This window comes from Bos grunniens, chromosome 8 (assembly GCF_055505025.1).
Source record: "Bos grunniens cultivar Pamir isolate PY7600 chromosome 8, Bosgru_T2T1.0, whole genome shotgun sequence".
Taxonomy (NCBI): Eukaryota; Metazoa; Chordata; class Mammalia; order Artiodactyla; family Bovidae; genus Bos; species Bos grunniens.
In genome coordinates this window covers 44,086,512-44,110,864 of record NC_141172.1, presented here as the reverse complement: position 1 = coordinate 44,110,864, position 24,353 = coordinate 44,086,512, and the positions used below count along the sequence as shown (strand labels likewise).

Genomic DNA, 24,353 nt, shown 5'->3' with positions numbered 1-24,353 from the left:
CTGGCTGAGAACTTCCTGTTTTAATACTAACAGCATTATTTAGTATAACAAAGCAGCAGCTAATAGAGATTATTCATTCTTCTCACATCTCCATTCTGTTCATGTACAAAAGACCCTCCCTCCCCAAGCAGGAACCAAACTCATGTTTTTCAATGGGTCACAATGCAATTTCCATTAATTATAGCTGTGTAAGCCTCAAGATCGCTGAGGAAGGCTTTCTTATATCTTCTTGCTATTCTTTGGAACTCTTCATTCAGATGCTTATATCTTTCCTTTTCTCCTTCGCTTCTCTCCTTTTCACAGCTATTTGTAAGGCCTCCTCAGACAGCCATTTTGCTTTTTTATATTTGTTTTCCATGGGGATGGTCTTGATCCCTGTCTCCTGTACAATGTCATGAACCTCCATTCGTAGTTCATCAGGCACTCTATCTATCAGATCTAGTCCCTCAAATCTATTTCTCACTTCCACTATATAATCATAAGGGATTTGATTTAGGTCATACCTGAATGGTCTAGTGGTTTTTCCTACTTTCTTCAATTTCAGTCTGAATTTGGCAATAAGGAGTTCATGATCTGAGCCACAGTCAGCTCCCAGTCTTGTTTTTGCTGACTGTATAGAGCTTCTCCATCTTTGGCTGCAAAGAATATAATCAATCTGATTTCGGTGTTGACCATCTGGTGATGTCCATGTGTAGAGTCTTCTCTTGTGTTGTTGGAAGAGGGTGTTTGCTATGACCAGTGCATTTTCTTGGCAAAACTCTATTAGTCTTTGCCCTGCTTCATTCCACAGAATGGGAAAGACTAGAGATCTCTTCAAGAAAATTAGAGATACCAAAGGAACATTTCATGCAAAGATGGGCTTGATAAAGGACGGAAATGCTATGGACCTAACAGAAGCAGAAGATATTAAGAAGAGGTGGCAAGAATACACAGAAGAACTGTACAAAAAAGATCTTCACAACCAAGATAGTCATGATGGTGTGATCACTCCCCTAGAGCCAGACATCCTGGAATGTGAAGTCAAGTGGGCCTTAGAAAGCATCACTACAAACAAAGCTAGTGGAAGTGATGGAATTCCAGTTGAGCTATTTCAAATCCTGAAAGATGATGCTGTGAAAGTGCTGCACTCAATATGCTAGCAAATTTGGAAAACTCAGCAGTGGCCACAAAACTGGAAAAGGTCAGTTTTCATTCCAATCCCAAAGAAAGGCAATGCCAAAGAATGCTCAAACTACCACACAATTGCACTCATCTCACACGCTAGTAAAGTAATGCTCAAAATTCTCCAAGCCAGGCTTCAGCAATATGTGAACCGTGAACTTCCAGATGTTCAAGCTGGTTTTAGAAAAGGCAGAGGAACTAGAGATCAAATTGCCAACATCCGCTGGACCATCGAAAAAGCAAGAGAGTTCCAGAAAAACATCTATTTCTGCTTTATTGACTATGCCAAAGCCTTTGACTGTGTGGATCACAATAAACTGAAAATTCTTCAAGAGATGGGAATACCAGACCACCTGATCTGCCTCTTGAGAAACCTGTATGCAGGTCAGGAAGCAACAGTTAGAACTAGACATGGAACAACAGACTGGTTCCAAATAGGAAAAGGAGTACGTCAAGGCTGTATATTGTCACCCTGCTTATTTAACTTATATGCAGAGTACATCATGAGAAACGCTGGACTGGAAGAAGCACAAGCTGGAATCAAGATTGCCAGGAGAAATATCAATAACCTCAGATACGCAGATGACACCACCCTTATGGCAGAAAGTGAAGAGGAACTCAAAAGCCTCTTGATGAAAGTGAAAGTGGAGAGTGAAAAAGTTGGCTTAAATGCTCAACATTCAGAAAACGAAGATCATGGCATCCGGTCCCATCACTTCATGGGAAATAGATGGGGAAACAGTGGAAACAGTGTCAGACTTTATTTTGGGGCACTCCAAAATCACTGTGATGGTGACTGCAGCCATGAAATTAAAAGACGCTTACTCCTTGTAAGAAAAGTTATGACCAACCTAGATAGCATATTCAAAAGCAGAGACATTACTTTGCCAACAAAGGTCCGTCTAGTCAAGGCTATGGTTTTTCCTGTGGTCATGTATGGATGTGAGAGTTGGACTGTGAAGAAAGCTGAGTGCCAAAGAATTGATGCTTTTGAACTGTGGTGTTGGAGAAGACTCTTGAGAGTCCCTTGGACTGCAAGGAGATCCAACCAGTCCATTCTGAAGGAGATCAGCCCTGGGATTTCTTTGGAAGGAATGATGCTGAAGCTGAAACTCCAGTACTTTGGCCACCTCACGCGAAGAGTTGACTCATTGGAAAAAACCCTGATGCTGGGAGGGATTGGGGGCAGGAGGAGAAGGGGACAACAGAGGATGAGATGGCTGGATGGCATCACTGACTCGATGGACGTGGATCTGAGTAAACTCTGGGAGTTGGTAATGGACAGGGAGGCCTGGCGTGCTGCAGTTCATGGGGTTGCAAAGAGTTGGACACAACTGAGCGACTGAACTTAACTGAACTGAAGCCTCAATATCTTACCTAGTTTTACCTCCCTCAGGTAACATTAGGTGTCATCTTACAAAGTACTCCCTTCCTACATGAGTCCATTCTTGACCCAAGGCTTTATAATACCAGGGAAACCAGTCCTGTGTGGGCTGTACACACACTTGTGTAATTCACACAACCGTGGACATCCAAATATATAGAAACCTCAGCTATCTGAAACTTTTGGGGTGAGCCAGTTTGGATGGCAAAATTTTTCCAGATAAGTGAGAATTAATTCCTTTAAATAAGAGATAGTATCTGAAAGTTAATCATTATGCAAACAACAATGAATATCTATCACCTTGCCCAGTGAATACAGGAAAGCCCTTAGGCTCTGTACAAAATGGTTCTAAGCAACCATGCATTTTGTGTTTCTTGTTCTTCCTGTTTCTAATCCTTCTCCTGCCTTCTTAATCCCATCTCTGCCCAATATTTCTGAAAATCTATTCGAACTTCTCTTCCATCTCTTAAGAATCTCCCCATTCTTAAATGAAAAACATCCATCTTTCAGACTTTCTGTAAGTCTGCGAATACCTTTGACAGCAACAATCATATGTGATGCCTCTTCTTAATCGGATGACATCTAACAATCCTAAAATGGACCGGTGCAACGCTTTGTACCTTAACTGTGGACATAATGTGACTTTTAACTTTGCTGATTGTTCTGTTTTTGCTGTTTGTTGCCTGCATCTGTAACTGTGTGACTGGATTTGTTTCTAGCCACATGAAGGCTTTTAAGTTACAAATGGTTGCTCAAACTCCTGCCACTGCAGCAGCTTCCTCCAGCTACTATTTGGGGCCCCTGGATCAGAGACCCTCAATATGAGGGTTAGGAGAATATGTTGCCTCAACAATTTAGGGATGATGTACCTTTCCCTAGGCAACATAGTTCTCCTAAAAGAAAAGGGGGGAATGAGAGGGTAACAAGTAGGAAGGCTTGGGGTCTCCAAACGGAGGAAAGAGGCTGCAAGTGTCAGACATCTTTTCTCTCTCTCTTAAGCGGCAGGAGGAAACAAACTCCAAGTGTCTATTTCTGGCTTCCCTGACAGCTCAGTTGGTAAAGAATCCCCCTGCCATGCAGGAGACCCCGGTTTGATTCCTGGGTTGGGAAGATCCCCTGGAGAAGGGATAGGCTATGCACCCCAGTATTCTTGGGCTTCCCTTATGGCTCAGCTGGTAAAGAATCCACCCACAAAGTGGGAGACCTGGCTTCAATCCCCAGGTTGGGAAGATCCCCTGGAGAATGGATAGGCTACCCACTCCAGTATTCTGGCCTGGAGAATTCCATGGACTTAAGTCCACGGGGCTGCAAAGAGTCGGACACGACTGAGCAACTTTAAATGTAAAAATAGAAGATCTTCTTCCTCCCATCATCCATCAGTACTACAGTTCTCTACCCTAGCCACATATTAAAATTTTCTGTAAAGTTTTCCCCAAAATGATGTACCACCTCTATCAATCTGGAAACTGCAACTTAAAGTAACAATGAGATTTAGATCCAATCCCATCAGACTGGTAAAAATTAGAGTAGCATGTTGTAGGTGGAGGGTTACTGGTGGAAAAGTAAGTTAAAGCCGTTTAATAAAGGAACTGTCCACACATTTTAAATTAAATATACTTATTCCCCATATACTTCAGAAAAACATTTAGCAGTTCTTACAAAGTTAGACATGCATCCACCACACAGCCCAACAATTCTACACCTGTGTGTTTACTCAAGAGAAATGAAAACAGGTCAACCAAGAAAAACTACACAAAAATGTTCACAACAGCTTTGTTCATAATACCCCCAAACTGGAAACAACCCAATTATCAGGAGAACTGATAAAACAAGTTATGGTATTTTTATAGCATGAAATATTGCCCTGGTTAAAAAAAATAAAGAGCACCTCCCAGAGTAATGGAAATAAAAGTAAAAATAAACAAATGGGACCTAATTACATTTAAAAGCTTTTCCATAACGAAGGAAACTATAAGCAAGGTGACAGCCTTTAGAAAGGGAGAAAATAATAGCAAACGAAGCAACTGACAAAGAATTAACCTCAAAAATATACAAGTAGCTCCTGCAGCTCAATTCCAGGAAAATAAACGACCCAATCTAAAAATGGGCCAAAGAACTAAAGAGACATTTCTCCAAAGAAGACATACAGATGGCTAACAAACACATGAAAAGATGCTCAACATCACTCATTATCAGAGAAATGCAAATCAAAACCACAGTGAGGTACCATCTCATGCCAGTCAGAATGGCTGCGATCCAAAAGTCTATAAACAATAAATGCTGGAGCGGGTGCGGAGAAAAAGGAACCCTCTTGCTCTGTTGGTGGGAATGCAAACTAGTACAGCCACTATGGAGAAAAGTGTGGAGATTCCTTAGTAAAACTGGAAATAGAACTGCCATATGACCCAGCAATCCCACTGCTGCGCATACACACTGAGGAAACCAGAAGGGAAAGAGACACGTGTACCCCAATGTTCATTGCGGCACTGTTTACAATAGCCAGGACATGGAAGCAACCTAGATGTCCATTGGCAGATGAGTGGATAAGAAAGCTGTGGTACATATACACAATGGAGTATTATTCAGCCATTAAAAAGAATACATTTGAATCAGTTCTAATGAGGTGGATGAAACTGGAGCCTATTATACAGAGTGAAGTAAATCAGAAAGAAAAACACCAATACAGTATACTAATGCATACATATGGAATTTAGAAAGATGGTAACGATGACCCTATGTTCGAAACTGCAAAAGAGACACAGATGTAAAGAACAGTCTTTTGGACTCCGGGAGAAGGCGAGGGTGGGATGATTTGAGAGAATAGGATTGAAACATGTACATTATCATATGTGAAACAGATCACCAGTCAGGTTGAATGCATGAGACAGGATGCTCAGGGCTGGTGCACTGGGATGACCCTGAGGGATGGGATGGGGAGGGAGGTGGGAGGGGGGCTCAGGATGGGGAACACATGTGCACCTGTGGCTGATTCATGTCAATGTATGGCTAAAACCACTACAGTATTATAAGGTAATTAGCCTCCAGTTAAAATAAATTAATTTTTGAAAAAAAGCAAACAACTGATATGACCCCCAAAACATGGATGAATCTCAAAAACATAATGCTGAGCTAGACAGGTCAGACACAAAAAGCTACATACCACATGACTCCACTTGTGTGAAGTTCAAGAACAGGCAAAACTAATCTATGGTGAACGAAACTGGAACAGTGGTTGCCTATGAGAAAGTTGAAATTGGCTGAAAGGAGGCAGCAAAGAACTCTCTAAAGTAATGACAATGCTCCCTTTCTTGTCTGAATAGGAGTGTATTTGTCATGATGAATATACACACTGGTCAAAACTTGATGAACTGTGCACTTGAGACCTGGTCATTTAACTGTTGGCAAATTTTATCTTAATTAAAAAAAAAAAAAAGAATAAAATCATCAAATGGCTGAATGAGCTATAAAAAGATGAGACAAACAGAAGAACAATCCCTGTCCTGGGAGACTAGCCCACTTAGGTCAACAGCTCCTGTGGGGATATGCAGAGTGGTATTCATAGCAGCATTGCTTTTATCAGCCAAAACCCAAACCACAACAGACAACAAGAAAACAGAGAACTGAGCTGCTCAAAGGGGGAAAAAAGATGTTAGAGCTGTACCTCATGTAATTTTAAGTGAGAAAAACAATATACAGATAAGTGGATACAACAGATTCCATGTTTGAAAAATAAGTCATGGCAAACCTAGACAGCATATTAAAAAGCAGAGACATTACTTTGCCAACAAAGGTCCAAATAGCCAAAGCTATGACTTTTCCAGTAGTCATGTATGGATGTGAGAGTTGGACCATAAAGAAGGATGAGCACTGAAGAATTGACACTTTTGAACTGTGGTGCTGGAGAAGACTCTTAAGAGTCCCTTGGACTGCAAGGAGATCCAACCAGTCTATCCTAAAGGAAATCAATCTTGAATATTCATTGGAAGGACCGATGCTGAAGGTGAAGCTCCAATACTTGAGCCACCTGAAGCAAAGAGCTGACTCACTGGAAAAAAACCCTGATGCTGAGAACGATTGAAGGCAGGAGAAGAAGGGGACGACAGAGGACAAGATTGGTGGATGGCATCACTGACTCAATGGACATGAGTTTGAGCAAGCTCCAGGAGATAGTGAAGGACAGGGAAGCCTGGCGTGCTAGAGTCCATGGGGTCACAAAGAGTTGGACATGACTGAACATCTGAACAACAACAAAGCCCCACCCAGACACATCTATGCAAGGTTACATAAGCGTGAAAACATGAAAGGAAACCCCCAGCTTATTACTGTGGATTTGGAATGACATGTGGGTGATGAGGCAAAGAGGGAAGGAAAACATCTCTTCCTCAGAAAGACCCCACTTGTCAAACAGGCTCTCTAATGAAAACCAACTACAATACGGTCCTGTTGATGAATTTTTATTCATAAAGACACACACACAAAAAGCGTCAAATGATTAACTATGATATCCCAGAATACTGAGGTTTCAAATGATTTTTAAGTTCCATCCCACACTTTTATGGATTGTTCAATTTTTACAATCATATAATCAGAAACAATCTCAGAGTTGGTTTTGTGGTAGTGGGAAATTTTTTTAATTAAAAATAAATTTAAAAGCTTTAAAAAAAATACTGATGTCCAGGCCTCCACTTCAGGGCAACTGAGAATATCTGAGTATAGGGCCCAAGCTTAGATATTCTTTTTAAAAAGTTCCCCAGGTGATTCTAACAGCAGTCAAGGTAAAGAACCACAGAATTTCTCAGAAAAGTCAACCGTATGGACCTTTACACCTTGCAGTTTGGCTTCTGCTTGTCCCAGAGCCCCCAGTGATCTACCACTTGGGCTAACTTCTGACCACTGCACTTGGAATCCTCTCCTCTCCTGGCTTCAACTCACTCCTTTACTTATTATCGTTCAGGGCCCATCTCAAATGCCGATGTTCCACGTATTTTCCCACCTTCCCAAGGGTCTAAGACCTTCTTCTTTTGCATCCCCAGAACACCATGTCTCACTCTGATGGCTTCATGCAGTCTCCCTGGCTTTGCATGTGGGCGTTTATTCATCCCCTCCACATACACTGATCGAGCACTTGGCGCAGTGACCCCACTCCCCGTGCTATGTGATAAACTTCTAGGTCAGAAATGATGCCTGACTTTTCTTTCTAGTCTCTGCAGTCTCTAGTATGGTGTTTTGCATAGAATAGATGCTACTCTTTTGTTGAATTACCTTTCAGTGTATTATGACTTTTCACTTCTCTGCTATGTCTGTTCTCTTTGTCCCTTCCAATTTTCTGTGTGATTAGTGACAGGGAAATCGAGCCTTGTTTAAAATTTTTTTCTGGGAACTCTGTGTATATAAAGAAGTGTGCGAGGAGGTGCTGTTGAAAACTCCCCAGAAGATGGAGAGCCAGACACTGTCCTCGGGGAGATTCCAGAACAGGACAAGAGAAAAGACAAGTGTATGAACACCTTTAGTTCAAAAAAACAAAAGGAGAAATGTTTCAGAGATGGACAGACAGGAATTCTGGAAGATTATCTTCTCTGGGGATCAGGGACTACTTCCTTTAAAAGATAATCGTTGAATGAGGCATTAAAAGGCCGATCCTATTTGGATGAACAGAGAAGTAAAGGACAGGGAGTGGTCAGGGGAGAGAGGCATTGCCAGGAACAGCAAAGTAGGGCAGGAACCTAGGTGGCTTGTGGGCTTGGGCTTGATTACAGTGGGAGAGAGGGACAAGGGCAAGTCATAGAGGGCCTTAAACATCAGGAAGCACTGTGAGCCTGTGCTTCCAAAACTTAAGGTTATTAAGCAACAAAATGACAAAAACTTTTTTAAAACTGTGAAGGATTGTTAAGAGCAACAAGTTTTTACTGAGTCCCTGAGGAATCTTCCCATCTGGGGAGATCATGAGCTTCCTGCACGGATTCCATCATAGTGTTGTAAGAGACATGGTGGCCTTCTTCACTTGCATCCTGCTGGTTTTGACTGGGTGAGAATGCCATGGAACCAAATTCCAAATAGATGAGGTTTACTATAACTCATAGAGAGTCCACTTTTGGGGAGGGGGGGACATGTCGTGAGACATGCTGAATCTTAGTTTCCTGACCGGTGCCCCCCACATTGGGAGCATGGAGTCTTAACCAGTGGATGGTCAGGGAATTCCCAGGAGTCCACTTCTTTTGCTTTTTGCCACAGGGAGATATTTGTGATGGAAAAGTCCTCTTAAAAAGTTCAGAGATGGCCAGAAATTTTACTTCTGGGCACATACTCCAGAGAATTGACCCATTTCCATGACAGCATTGTTTACAACAGCCAAAAGGTAGAAAGAATGCTAGTGTCCTCCAATGGGTGAAGGGTGAACACAACGTGACCTCTGCATACAGTGAAATATTTATCATTCAGCCTTAAAAAGAAAGGAAATATTGACACATACTACAACATGCGGATGTATTGAGGGTGTTATACTAAGTGAAATAAACACTAAAAGACAAATACTGGGTGATCCCACTTATATCAGACAACCAGAGCAGTCAAATCCGTAGCATCGTAAAGTAGAAGAGTGGTTGGCAGAGGCCAGAGGGAAGAGGGAATGGAGAGTAGCAGTTTAAAATATATAGTGTTGGATTTCCCTGGTGGTCAAGAACCTGCCCGCCATGCAAGGGACATGGGTTTGATCCCTAGTCCGGGAAGACTCTACATGCAGTGGGCAACTGCGCCCATGCACCGCAAGAGAAGCCACCGCAATGAGAAGCCCACGCACTGCAAGCGGAGAGGAGCCCCCACCCTCTGCAACTGGAGAAAGCCAGTACGCAGCAATGAGACCCAGTGCAGCCATAAATAAATAAATAATTTTTTAAATAAAATAAAATGTATAATGTCAGCTTTGCAGGATGGAAAGAGTTCTGAGGATTAGCTGCACAATGAGGTGAATGTATTCAACACCAGTGAATGGTTAAGATGGTATATTTTATGCTATGTATATTTTACCACAATTAGGAAAAAAAATGGGATAGTACAGGTTCACAACCTCTTATCTATGATTCTGAAATCCTCAAAGCTCTGGACACCAAAAATTTTGATTACAGTCTGCTGTCTCCCAACTCCACTGAGGTATTAAAGAATAAACAGTCTATGTGTCACATTTATCTTCTAAAAACTAGAAAAACTCTGAAAGCTGAAAGGCCTCCAGAAGTTTCAGATAAAGGACTGCTAACCTGAATTCTGATAATATCCATCTTTCCTCTTTAGACAAGAGCAGATAGATCCTGACCGTGGACAACTGATCCATCTATTCACTGACTAATGATGCATTATATTCTGTGGTTTGGGGGTTCTACTGGCTGGTCCCTGCTTTAGAAAAACTAATCAACAATCTGAGTAAAATAATTAGCAGTTAGTTCTTTATTTTGTTTTCGCACTTTCTTTTACCAACTTCAGGTCTCACTTTAGGACACTGCGTGGTCCTGTGTCCAGCCACACACTGGCACCCAAGAATGCTGGGCAGGCCACGGTTGGCACAGGCACAAAGTGATGTTTCAGGACAGCTTACCAGATCACACCTGGGCACACTGGACACAAACTGAGCACCCTGGCAGCCGAGAATAAATCCAGCTAAATTCAGGAGGACACACACCACAGACAGCAGCACAAAGAGATTCACCTGAAACAGCAAGAAAAGAGGCAGTTAGAGAAGAGATGACGGCTAAATTCAGAGACAGATTTTTTTCTAAGTAAAAAGACTCATTCTTTTCCTAAAGGAAAAAAAAAGTCAGAATCATGTTTTTAATGGACAAACTTTCCCCCCCACTTTTTAGAATGCTTTAAATTGTGCTAAGGAATGCCACTGACCCTCAAGTCTTCTCAATTTCAAGTCCCTATTTTTCTTCCTCTTTGCAAATAATAGAATCCTGACTTTTAGCTGTACATGACATTAAGCCATGGCTATTTCCTCCTTGAGCCACTGTTATTTCTTCCAAATTTTATAGAATCATGGTAATTGGATAAATGGAGAATTCTAGAACATACATGGAATCCAGGAAAATCAAGGAGTTCAGAGCCATTACCAGCCAGAAATCATAGTATATGTGTAAAAATAAAACAAAGGTGAGTCTTTTTTTCAGTTCCAAACACCATTGGTACTAAAGAAAAGGCATGCAATGATCTTCCAAATACTCATCTCCAAAGTTAAATATTACAAATACTATGCTAAATGATTAAGAATTGACAGAAATCAATCAAGAAGTCAGTATTTACTTAGCACAAATTAGAAACTACAAAGGATTTTTCAACCTGATTTTTCAAACATATTTGCAGAAGACTGAAAACCTGAAAGATTTTCAATCTTTTGCAAATATGAAAGATTGAAACTAATGATTATCAGTTTTAGAACCAAGCACCATTTCAGGAAGTCAATATGTCAGGACTGGCTGGTAAATGAGTTAACATGTGAAGTCTAGAGAAAGCTCTTTCCTTATTACTGGTATTTCAAGAAGCTTGAAAATATCTCCCAGACCCAACTAATGAGTCAATATTCAATATTACATGATGTCCCTTTTCTTAAGAGGAATTCTTCTTTCCTCTCCAAGAGGAGTTTAAGAACTGTAAACAACTGAGTCTAAGAATCCAGACCCTTCCTGAACCTGACTGAAGACTCTTTCTTGACCGATGAACAAGGAGACTTGTTTTTCACCAAGTCTGGCTTCTGCTTCTCTCCTTTTTTGTTAATTGGTTAAAGGATTATGCGCCCTGTCACCAAATCTTGGGGAAAATGCTGGAAGTGGCCTCTGTGTTGCCATTTCCCAGGCTAGCTTCCTCTCTGTCTGTAAACTTGACTTGCACTGTGTTCCCATGCAAGAGCCCCCTTTTTACTGTCATCCCTGATCATGCCTAAGCTTTTTGGGAAATGAGAATTCATAATTAGCAAAAGACAGGACATGGTCTTCTTACATGGGTTTCTTCCATGTCCTGGCAGTTGCTACTCAAAGAGACCTAATACATCTGGAATCTTCTCACTGAACAACACAATTATTGTTACTATGGGAAATCTTGAACTTGTCTTTGGAAATTTTCTTTTAATGAATATCAGATGACTTGAAAAGAAAAGATAGCTATAATCCTTATACCCACCAGCCCACCACTAATCTTCATAACTGAAAATTAGCAGCATCAGATTTAGAATGGGTGAGAGTCTATTACCCAACACTGGACCTCAAATCTCTTCATTAGAATCTTAAATCCAGCTCATCAAAAGACATCAGTAAGAAATCAATGGGCAAGCCACCGACTGGAAGAAAACATTTCATGCCTATATTGAATAAAGAAGCTATGTCTAGAATATACAGATAACTCCCCAACTCAATAATAAAAAGACAAATAACTCAATTTAAAAAATCAGGCAAAAGACTTGAACAGAAATGTCACAAAACAAGATATATGAATAGCTAAGAAGCAGATGAAAAAGTGCTCAACATCAACAGTCATCACTGAATGCAAATTAAAACCACAGAGGGATTACCTCACCCTAACTAGAATGGTTAAAATTAAAGACTGACAAGAGCAAGTGTTGGTGAGGATAAGGAGCATGTGGACTCTCAAACACTGCTTGGCCAAGTATAAAATAGTACCAACGCTTTAGAAAACTATATGGAAAGAGGAGGGGGAGTAACTTTCCAGTGAACCCAACAAACAGTAAATTAATGAGGTGACCAAGGTTAATATTACTGATAAGTGATATTGACACCCAACATTCTTGACATTTCTGATAAAGATGGCACTTTACTCTGTGATCTTCCTCACCCAAATTCATAAAAACTTCAGTCGATTCATGAGAAAACATCAGATAATCCCAATTGAAATACATTCTAAAAAATACCTGACCAGTATTCTGCAAAACAGTCAAGGTCCTCAAAACTTGAAAGTTTGAGAAATTGTTACAGTCAGGAGGATCCCAAGGAGATATGACACTTAAATGTAATGTGGTGTCCTGGGATGGAATCATAGACAGAAAAAGGACAGAGGGCAAAAACTAAGGAACTCTGAAGAGTATAGACTTTAGTTAACAATATATCAATGGAGCTCCCTGGTGGCTGAGACGGTAAAGAATCTACCTGCAATGCAGGAGACCAGGGTTTGATCCCTGGGTTGGAAAGATTTCCTGGAGAGGGAAATGGCAACCCACTCTAATATTCTTGCCTGGAGAATTCCATGGACAGAGGAGCCTTGAGGGCTACAGTGCACAGGGTTGCAAAGAGTTGGACACTACTAAGCACCTAGCACTTGCACTTTTCACTTTCAGTATATCAATACTGGTTCATTAATGGTGCCAAATGTACCATACCAATGTCAGATATCAATAATAGAGGAAACTGGGTATGGGGTATAAGGACCACTCTGTGCTATCTATGCAATATTTCTATAAAACTGTGCTTACACAGTCGTGTCTGACTCTCTGAGGCCCCATGGACTATAGCCTACCAGGACCCTCTTTCCATGGAATTTTCCAGGCAAGAATACTGGAATGAGCTGCCATTTCCTACTCCAGGGGATCTTCCCAACCCAAGGATTGAACACTCGTCTCCTGCATCTCATCCATTGGCAGGTGGATTCTTTACCATTAGTGCCACCTGGGAAACACTTCTGTAAAACTAAAACTATTCTAAAATAAAAAACATACAGATGGCTAATAAATATGTGAAAATATGCTCAACATCACTCATCATTAGAGAAATGCAAATCAAAACCACAATGAGGTATCATCTCACACTGGTCAGAATGGCCATCGTCAAAAAGTTTAAAAGTCTACAAACAGTAAATGCTGGAGAGGGTGTGAAGAAAAAGGAAACCTCTTACACTGCTGGTGGGAATGCAAACTGGTATAGCTGCTATGGAGAACAGTGTGGAGATTCCTTAAAAAACTGGGAATAGAAATGCAATATGACACAGCTTTAAAAAGTTGACTTAAAAATTCAACATTCAAAAAATTAAGATCATGGCATCCGGTTCCATCACTTCATGGCAAATAGATGCGGAAAGAATGGAAACAGTGACAGACTTTATTTTCTTGGGCTCCAAAATCACTGCGAATGCTGACTGCAACCATGAAATTAAAAGACACTTAGTTCTTGGAAGAAAAGCTATGATCAATCTAGACAGCATATTAAAAAGCAGAAACATGACTTTTCCAACAAAGGTCCATATAGTGAAAGCTATGGTTTTTCCAATAGTCATGTATGGATGTGAGAGCTGGACTATAAAGAAGGCTGAGCAAAATTGATGCTTTTGAACTGTAGTGTTGGAGAAAACTCTTGAGAGTCTCTTGCACTGCAAGGAGATCAAACCAGTCCACCCTAAAGGAAATCAATCCTGAATATTCATTGAAAGGACCAATGCTGAAGCTGATGCTCCAATACTTTGGCCACCTGATTCAGGAAATCAATCCTGAATATTCATTGGAAGGACTGATGCTGAAGCTGAAGCTCCAATACTGTGGCTACCTGAAGTGAATACTTTACCAACTGATTAGAAAAGACCCTGATGCTAGGAAAGACTGAAGGCAGAAGGAGAAGGGGATGACAATGGACAAAATGGTTGGATGGCATCACTGACTCAATGGACATGAGTTTGAGCAAGCTCCAGGACATGGTGAAGGACAGGAAAGTCTGGCATGCTGCAGTCCATGGCATCACAAAGAGTCGGACATGACTGAACAACTGAACAACAAAGAAGATGGTAATGACAATCCTACATGCAGGGCGACAAAGGAGACACAGATGTAAAGAACAGACTTTTGGACTCAGTGGGAGAAGGTGAGGGTGGGATGATTTGAGAGAATAGCACTGAAACATGTACATCACCATATGTAAAATGATAATCAGTGCAAATTCAATGCATGAAGCAGGACACCCAGAGTCAGTGCTCTGGGACAACCCAGAGGGAAGGGAGGTGGGAGGAGGGTTCAGGATGGGGGGACACATGTATACACACAGCTGATTCATGTTGATGTATGGCAAAAATCATCACAATATTGAAAAGTAATTATCCTCCAATTAAAATGAATAAATTTTTTATCTGCAAAAAATCCGAATATATACCTACAATTTCAATGCTAGGAATGGACCAAAGAAATAAATGCAATTGCCCACAAAAGGACTTACAAAAGGACGTTTACTTTAGCATTATTCAAACTGGGCCAAAAATGAAAAGATGAAAAGAGCTCTAATAATCAACAACAGAAGAATATATAAACAAATTGTGGTACTTTTAAATGATGGAATACCTCCAGCAGTAAAAAGGAACAAACTGGTGATACACAAAACAACATGCAGTTCAAAGACATTACATTGAGTAAAACAGGCCAGATACTATATGATTCCACTTACATGAAGTTCAAGAACAGACAAACAATCATGGTGAGAGAAATCAGAAGAGCAGTTGCCCTCCCAGAGGAGGTGTGATGTGAGGGGACTGATTAAGAATATAAGGCAACTTTCTGGAGTGATAAAAATGTTTTCTCTCTTGTTTTGGATATTGGCTACATGGTGTATCCAACTGTCAAAGCTTAGCTAATTGAATACTTATGATCTGGGGTTTATATAAATTATACTTAATATATATTTTTTTAAATAAGGAAGAAAATTCTGAGTCCAGCTGTCAAGACAGCAGGGTGAGATCATATAATGTCAGAACAATAAAGATGAGAGAAAGCCCCAGGGATGCACTGCCTAATGGGTTGGCTTCTCTTCTACAGTGGAGGGGCTGCTAGTGAGAAGTCAAAGTCACAGCACCAGAATGGCCACCTGCAAACCTCAGAATAAAGACCTGCCCCAAGGCACACAGGCTGTGTACAAAATTGCCATGCACTCTTTCCCAACTTTATTCCTGATACGGATTTTTTATTACTGTTATTATAACTCTGGCCAAACACTGGCCAAATAGTCACCTAATCACTCTAGTGTAGATCACTGTAGCATATATCAGACATGGTGGCTATTAGGATACCAAGCAATGTCTTTCAGAGATTAAATCAGGCTCAACTTTATGAAATATTGGAGTTATACGGGACTCAGGATTTAAATGGACCTTCAGAATGGACTCATCTGGCTTTTACCTAGTTATAATGGTATAACTTCCAAGACTCAAACATCCACCCCATCTATCACCAGATGCAGTCTTCTCAAACAGAAGACAGTAAAAAATCAGCTACTAGTAAAGAACATCATAGTCAAAAGCCCATTCAGCTATACCTTGAAAGCAGAATTTCTTATACTGGTATTTTCTTCTATTGTCAACAATTTTTGCCTTTAAAAAATCATTGCATGTGATCTGGATTTCTCTTTGTGGAAGGCACCTGAATTTTTCATCAGGACACTTGGTTCAAATTCAGGCTTTCCCCTTGCTTGCCATGATACCTTAGACAATCTCTATCTCTACAAGACTTGGTTTTCTCATCTATTAGAAAGGTCTATTGTCCTACTGGGAGAAAATACATGCAAATGATACAACCGACAGGTGCTTAATTTTCAAAATAAACAAGTAGCTCATACAACTCAACGACAACAAAAAACCCTATTGAAAAGTGGGCAGAAGATCTAAACTGACATTTTTCCAAATAAGACATACAGATGGCCAACATGCACATGAAAAGATGCTTAACATCACTGATTATTAGAGAAATGCAAATCAAAACTACGATGAGGTATCATCTCACACCAGTCAGAATAACCATTATCAAAGTCTACAAACCACAAATCCTGGAGAGGCTGTGGAGAAAAGGGAATCCTCCTACAGTGTTGGTAGGAATGTAAATTGGTGCAGCCACTATGGAAAACAGCAGGGAGGTTTTTCAAAAAATAGAGTTACCATAAGATCCAGCAATCGCACTTGCGGCATATTCTGAACAGAATTCTAACTTGAAAAAATACATGCATCTCTGTGCTAATAGCAGCACTATTTACAATATGCAAGACATGGAAACAACTTAAATGTCCATCTACAGATGAACGGATAAAGACAATGTGGTAGATATATACAATTGAATACTGCTCAGTCACAAAAAAGAAAGAAATAACATCATCTGCAATAACATAGATGGACCTAGAGATTATCATGCTAAGTGAAGTGTGAGAGAGACAAATATCATGATAGTACTTATACATGGAATCTAAAATATGACAAAAATGAATTTACCTATGAAACAGAAACAGACTCACAGACATAAAGAACAGACTGTGGTTGCCAAGCAGAAGAGAGGGTAAAGGAGAGATGGACTGGGAATTTGGGATTAGCAGGTGCAAACCATTATATATAGAAAAAACAAACAATAAGATTCTACTGTATAACACAGGGAACTATATTCAATATCCCATGATAAACCATAATGGAAAAGAATATGAAAAATAATGTACTTATATGTATAATTAAACCACTTTGCTCTATACCAGAAATTAACACAACACTGTAAATCAACTATACATCAATATAATACGTTTTAAAAAAAAGATCTATCATCCCAGGTACTTCCCAAGATTAATGAGGAAATAACACAAAATGATGTACATGAAAATCTTTTATATGCTGCAAAATACTAGGCAACCAATTTTACTACTGCTAACAATGGGCGTTTTGCCTTTGTGGGGAAGACTTTTTATTATAAAATGAATTTCACAAAATGTGTTTCACTGATTTCCAGTAGCAGCAACTTGTTCTTACACTTGTGATGCATAACTGCCCCCCTGCCCCGAATTCATGGCAGCTGGAAAGGATAATCAGTTACTACAGTCCACCTGTAATAATCTGTAGGTATATTATTTCCAAAACTCTTGCATAAATTCTCTCTGTAGCCTGCTTTAGGAACTCACTCCACCATGCTGACCATTGACACATGTGTGTGAGGTGTCTCCTATTGGCCCCTCCAGATCCTCTCTCTGCTCCCCATACTTCTCCCCTCTCGGGGAGACTGATCTGCAGACTGTATCAATGGGGCTCCTCTGCCCTCTGGTGTCTGGTTTGGTTCAGTCAGTGGGTGCCCTGGAAGAAGACCCAAGGGAGAGAGGAGGATGAGGTTGGAGTAATTATTCTCCTGGTTCCTTCTCTGCAGCTTCAGGTTGGCTGTGTCCCTCATGAAAAGCCACAGATCTTCTCAAGGGCTCCTCAGTACATGATCCCAAATTCTAGACTCTGACTACCTTCCCCTGTCAGGACTACACCCTGCACAGATCTTTGTGAACTGGCCCTTAATGAACTTCTTGTCAGATTATCATTATAGCATTTTACCAAGACCTTCTCTATAAAATTTTTCCATACATTTAACCTAAATTTTCCCTGCTTTTTAAGCCTATCTCTTATTGTTCTCACTTCAAACTGAATATTACTTGCTCAACGAAGTGAACCTCATGGGTTACAGTCCCTGAATTCTACTGAAGCCAATTCCTCACTGTGATTTACCAACATGTGTGTGTGCATGCATGCTAAGTCACTTCAGTTGTGTCCGACTCTGTGCGACCCTATGGACTGCAGCCCATCAGGCTCCTCTCAGGCTCCTCTGTTCATGCAAATTCTCCAGGCAGGAATACTGGAGTGGGTTGCCATGCCTTCCTCCAGGGGTTCTTCTCAACTCAGGCACCAAACTCGCATCTCTTTCAACTCCTGCATTGGCAAGTGGGTTCTTTACCACTAACGCTACCTGGGCAGTTGGGATTTACCAACAAGAAACACAAAAGCCCAGCGTTCACAGAGAAAAGTCTTTCTAGAATTTATATTTTAGCCATTAAAGACTGAGGGACCCAAGAAGTAGAGAGTTTGCCTCATTGCATCCTTGGCTTTCAAGAGAAAAATGCAAAATCCAAGATCCAAAGAGGTGGTCCTTTCACAAGGACTGGCAATATGAGTTAAGCCTTTCACGGTTTCAGTTTCACTGTTACTAACTTGAATCATATGTATCTTCTGATACTTATATACCAGGTAGCTTGCCACAAAAGGTATGTTTGTCTTTTCTTTTCTATTTTTTGGCCACCCCACACAGTATGTGGGATCTTAAATTTCCCCTCCAGGGATGGAACCTATCCCCCTGTAATATAAGTGTAGAGTCTTAACCACTGGACCTCCCAGGGAAATCCTTGGAGGTGTGTTCTTCAATTGAGTATCTGGAATTCACCATAACACTGATCTCTTGCAAATGTGTCCCCAGTCCATTCCAGGTCTCAATTAAGTGACCCAATAAAAGAATCAGTATGGGGAAGCCATCCAATAAGAAACATCACCTGTAATTTGCTTATTGCAACCTGCTGAAAGTTCTTCATAATTTCCATCACATTGTTGTTGTTCAGTCGCTGAGCCGAGTCCAACTCTTTGTGACCCATGGACTGCAGCACACCAAGCTTCCCTGTCCTTCACCATCTCCCAGAGTTTGTTCAAACTCATGTCCATTGAGTCAGTGATGCCATTCAACCATCTCATCCTCTGTTGTCCACTTCTCCTCCTGCCCTCAATCGCTCCCAGCATCAGGGTCTTTTCCAATGAGTCAGTTCTTTGCATCAGGTGGCCAAAGTATTGGAGCTTCAGCTTCAGCATCAGTCCTTCCAGTGAATATTCAGGGTAGAAATCTTTAGAATTGACTGGTTTGATTTCCTTGCTGTCCAAGGGACTCTCAAGAGTCTTCTCCAAAACCACAATTCTAAAGCATCTATTCTTCATCACTCAGCTTTCTTTACGGTCCAACTCTCACATCTTTTATGACTACTGATTATACAGACCTTTGTTGGCAAAATAATGCTTCTTCTTTTCAATACACTGTCTAGGTTTGTTATAACTTTTCTCACATAACATCATTAAATAATTATGGCTATCACAGCTTGGTATTGTTGAGTCCTTTTTGATACAATATTTCTATCTGTAAATAGACTGACCTTTCCCTGTTGCATAAGGAGTTTTATTTTGCTTCTTAGTTCCCTACTGCTCTAAACTTAAGATTCACCTGAAAATAAACTATGTATCTTTAAATGAATAGTTTCACTAATTGTGTGAAGGTAGAGTAGCTTAAATGAATAGGTTTAAAATAGTGAATTGAACATAAGCATTTAGTTCTACTAAGTCCTGAAAACCCATTAAATTGACAATAAAGGAAATATTTTCAATGCAGAAATTCATAAGGACCAAGAGGAAAAAATTTGGAAGTTAGAAAGCCAGTGTGCAAGCATGAATTGACTCAGGGCTCCTAAGAAAACTGAATCCTACAACCGCAATGACAAAAGCCCAAACAGAAGAATTTATTCCTCAGTCGCCACATGTTCAAAAATGGGTAGCAGCAGATACCTCTGGATGTAACAGTGAGGCTAAAGATTGAACTGGCTGAGAGTCTAAGAAGCAATTAGAAAATGGTACCACCACTATGGGAAACTAGTAGCAGTTTTGAATGAAGTTAAGTATCTATATCCTATGACTCAGCAATTCACCTTTAGGTTCATTAATGTATACATTAATGGGTTATTATGAACCCATTGCTATGATCTTTCTTGTGCATGTCTTTTTGTGGGCATATGCCCACAAATACTGGAAAACAACCCAAATGTCCAAGAATAGGAGAGTAGAGGAACAATTTGTAGTACCCTCTTAAATGAAATAAAACCCACTGCTATGGTTTGAATGTCTGTGTTCCCCCAAGCTCATAAATCGAAATCCTAGCCCCATAGTGATGGTATTAGGAGGTGGGGGTCTTTGGGAGGCAATTAGGTCATGATGGGCAAGCATAAATTTACTCAGTGGTCCTGAGAAAACTGAATCTTACAACAGCGATGAGGAAAGCCAAAACAACAGAATTTATTTCTCATGAATGAGAGTAGTGAATTTGTGTATGTATTTTTTGATTTAAATATCAAAGGCTCACCAAATTATTTCCATTAGAAACTTCTCAAAAAGGTTTAATTCAAAAAATACTACCACTGCCTCAGAATCCTTTTCTTTCACACTCTCTTTCATCTTTTAATTTCCCAAGAAAACATCACTGGTACCCATTTAGTCATGATGCCTTATTTTTCTCAGATGATGCTGTTGAAAATAAATGAAAATCAGAATACACTTCTCTCCAGTGGGGTACAAAAACATAGGTCATCTCAAATATGATGAATTTTTTGAATGAATGAACAAATCAACCAATGAATAAATGAAAGAAAATTGATTCTTATGATAAACACTATTTGGAGGTATCATGCATCCTTATCAATATTGTGGAACATACACAGACAGGCCCTGAAAGGCAGTCACCAGATTGACCATCACTGCTTGCATGAAAATGGCTACTGCTATTTCTCCTGGTGGGAACTCACCACTTCCTGGGGAGCAAAGATGGGAAGGGCTGGGACTCCTTTCCCATCATGTCATAGGAATGAGTCGGGGTAGTGAGTGAGTGGGTGGAAGAACTAAGTACCCAGTGCATAGAATTCAGGTTACATTTTCCCACTGAAACAAGAACATTATGTGATCTGGCTGGGAGTGTGACTGACATTCTATGTTCTCAGAGACAAGAAGTCCCAGCTCCAAACTACTGATCAGGCAGTGGTTAATGGGACAAATGTCATAGGACCTATGACAATGAACAAAAACACTTATTTGACTCTTAACATTCACAATTTTAATTCAGTTTGGAGAAGCATTTTAATACACAGATGTAGAATCAAGGGGCCCTTGTAGGGCCAAGTTATCTAAATACAACACACTAACACCAGGGGGGAAAAAAAGGAAGACACCAAACTAAAATCTTTCTGAACTAGCTTAGTAAAATGACTCTTCTGATAGACTGTTCAGCACCATGGCAACCAACAAAACATAATAAATCACAGTGACTCACAAAGCCCAGCCTCTGGCTGCTTTAACCCTGTTTCAGGAGCTAGCACACGCACTGACTTGGTTTGTAATGTGCCTTTAATCAACTCAGATCCCAAGAGAACCTGCTCCCGGGCTTCACTCCCTTGACATCTTTTAAACTTCTTCCAGAAGCCTGGCAGATATATTACCAACGTCCAGGCTGGTGCTCCCTGCCAACAAGCCAAACACAGGCCCGTTGCTGTGAACAGAAACAGCTGTCTCTCTTTCCTCTCAGAGATGTTTAAGTGTCAGATTTGTTCATGTTATGGTTGTCCCAGACTCTCTTTTCATAAAATATCTAAAATATAATTACATTTATTTTGAATTGCTTTTTTAACAGGAGTGAAAGCCTTCTTCCTCTCCCAACCAGTGAAAGACACAACTTTTCATTAGTTTGGAACAGTCTTGAGGTGAGCAAAAAATAATTACAACTGAGACATGCAAATTCCTGATAAAAATAAACAAATTTCAGGACTTCCCTGGTAGTCCAGTGGTTAAGACTCTGCACTGCCCATGCAGGGGGCTGGGGTTCAATCCCTGGTTGGGAAACTAAGATTTCTCATGTTGTGTGCCATGGCCAAAGGATAAATAAATAAATATACAGGCAATACAGTATTTTGGTCATCTGATGTGAACAGATGACTCAGTGGAAAAGTCCCTGATTCTGGGAAAGATTAAGGGCAGAAGGAGAAGGGTGTCAGAAGATAAGATGGCTGGGCGGCATTACCAATGCAACGAACATGAACTTGGGCAGACTCCAGGAAATGGTGAGGGGCAGGGAAGCCTGGCACGCTGCAGTCCATGGAGTCGCAAACTGAACAACAACACACAAATACAAATCTCAGGGTACTTTTAAGGCTCCCAGCTCGTGAGAGGAAATTCTGCCTTTCCTGGGGTCCTCCCCGCCGCCCCGTTCTCTTACAGATCCCCTGTGTCCCAGGGCTCCCTTTCAGCACAATGACCCTCATTTCTCAGGAAAGTGACTCTTCTCACGACCTAAGCAACCAGCAGAGAAGGGGGAGAACTCATCATGTGTCTGGCTCCACAGTTCCCTGATACGATGGAGGAAGCTCTGTCACTCTGAATTCACATGTTTTCATCAGCAATGCAGCAGAGGACTAAGACAAAAACATCCTGATGAGAGTCTCAAGACAAAATAATCAGAGGATGAGGTGACACCCTGAGATTTGCTCTGTGAACAAGGTGAAAGGCTCAGGATCATGTTCTGCTCTATCCCACAGGAGTAAGGTGGCAGAAGTAAATCTGGATTTGAAGATAAGAAAGGCAGCAGCAAGTTTTAAACAACATTGCAGAGCTATGACTCTTGAGACATCACTTTCCTTCTCTGTTGGGCTTTTCCTTCATCTGTTGGGCTTTTCCTTCCTTCATCCCTGCTCCTAGCCCTTTCTCCAGGTTACATTTTCCCACTGAAACAAGAATACTGTGATCTTAGCTTCTTCTTTAAAAAAAAAAAAAAAATTTTTAAGATCCAATTTTATTTTATTTTTAAAACTTTTTGGCTGCATGGCAGGTGAGATCTTAGTTGCCCAACCAGGAAATCAAACCTGCACCCCCTGCATTGGAAGTTTGGAGTCTTAACCACTGGACTATCAGGGAAATCTCTACTCTTAGCTTCGTAAGGTTCAGCAAGTTAGAATCAGACTTTATGACTCCCCAGTAAGGAAGATCATGGCTCTAGAGAAGTTACCTAGAGATAACAGTCCTCAAAGATGGCTTCCATCAAGTCCTTCCCTCTGTACTTCACTGGCTGTTCCTCATGTCAAGAGGTGAAGGCTAATATATACAATGAAATATTATCCAACCTTAAAAAGGAAGTACTGACATATACTACAGCATGAATGAACCTTGAAAACACTATGCTAAGTGAAATAAACCAGATACAAAAGGACATGTATGATTGCACTTCCATGAGGTACCTAGTCATCAGATTCATAGAGATAGAAAGCAGAACAGTAATTACCCAGGAAGAATTAGAGTTCTGATTGAACGGATACAGACTTTCCGTTGGGAATGATGAAAAAGTTCTGGAAATGGAGAGTACTGCTGATTGCACAGCATTGTACTGTACTTGTACAATGTACTTAATGCCATTGAACTGTACACTTTTAAATGGCTAAAATTGTAAAATTTTAAATATGTACATTTTACCACAGTTTCTAAGAATCATAAAATTGTTTCAAAAAGGAAAAGACGTGGAGTGCAATTCCCAATACACCTCCCCTTGATCCTAAGGTACCCATGGGAACTTGTTTGACCAAGAGAATTCAGCAGAGGTGATATTCTGGGACATCCAGCCTAGATGGTAAGACGCCTGAGCCACCTGGGCCTCCTGGAACACTGCTCACAGACATGCCCTCTCAGGACATGCTGGGTGGCTGTTACATGAGGAGGTCACATGTCCATGCTCTAGCCAGCAGCCCTTGCTGGGCTCCCAGCCCTGTCTTTTATAAACATGCACTGAAATATTTAAGGAGGAGATGCTGTGAAGGCTGGGATTTAAGTGAAAACAATACAGTGGTGAGGGAGAGGAGAAATGGTTAGGGAGCAGATGAGATGAGCTTGACCATGCGCAGCTGGGCAATGAGCATAGCATGGAGGCGGTTGTATTTCCCTCAAGTTAGGAGTATATTTGAAATTTTCCATGGCAAAGAAAGAAGAAAAAGGAGGAATAGGAGAAAATGAAAGAGGAGAAGGAGAGGGGGAAGGAAGAGAAGAGGAGGAAAGGAGATGGGGAGGGAATGGAGACTGAAGAAGCCAATTGGACTTATCTCTTCACAAATTCAATTTATGGAAAAAGAAAAAAAAATTGGCAGGAAGAGTATTCTATAATACAGAGGACTAAAGAGACAGAATAGTCCACTGAAATGACTGAAACCTGACTGAGTTCTGACTTTTG

At 40.6% G+C, this 24,353-nt stretch overlaps 1 protein-coding gene across 4 annotated transcripts in view; it reads right to left on the bottom strand.

The window, feature by feature from the left end:
• The window catches only part of ENTREP1 (endosomal transmembrane epsin interactor 1), a 111,019-nt gene that overhangs the window by 22,395 nt on the left and 64,271 nt on the right, over positions 1-24,353 (bottom strand). For 3 of the 4 annotated variants that reach the window (XM_086415451.1, XM_086415452.1, XM_086415449.1), the window contains exon 3: positions 10,131-10,241. The exons of the other annotated variant lie outside the window; for it this stretch is intronic. In XM_086415451.1, coding sequence (XP_086271577.1) covers positions 10,131-10,241 — 111 coding nt within the window. The remainder of the gene's footprint in view (positions 1-10,130; positions 10,242-24,353) is intronic. 4 annotated transcript variants of the gene reach the window in all.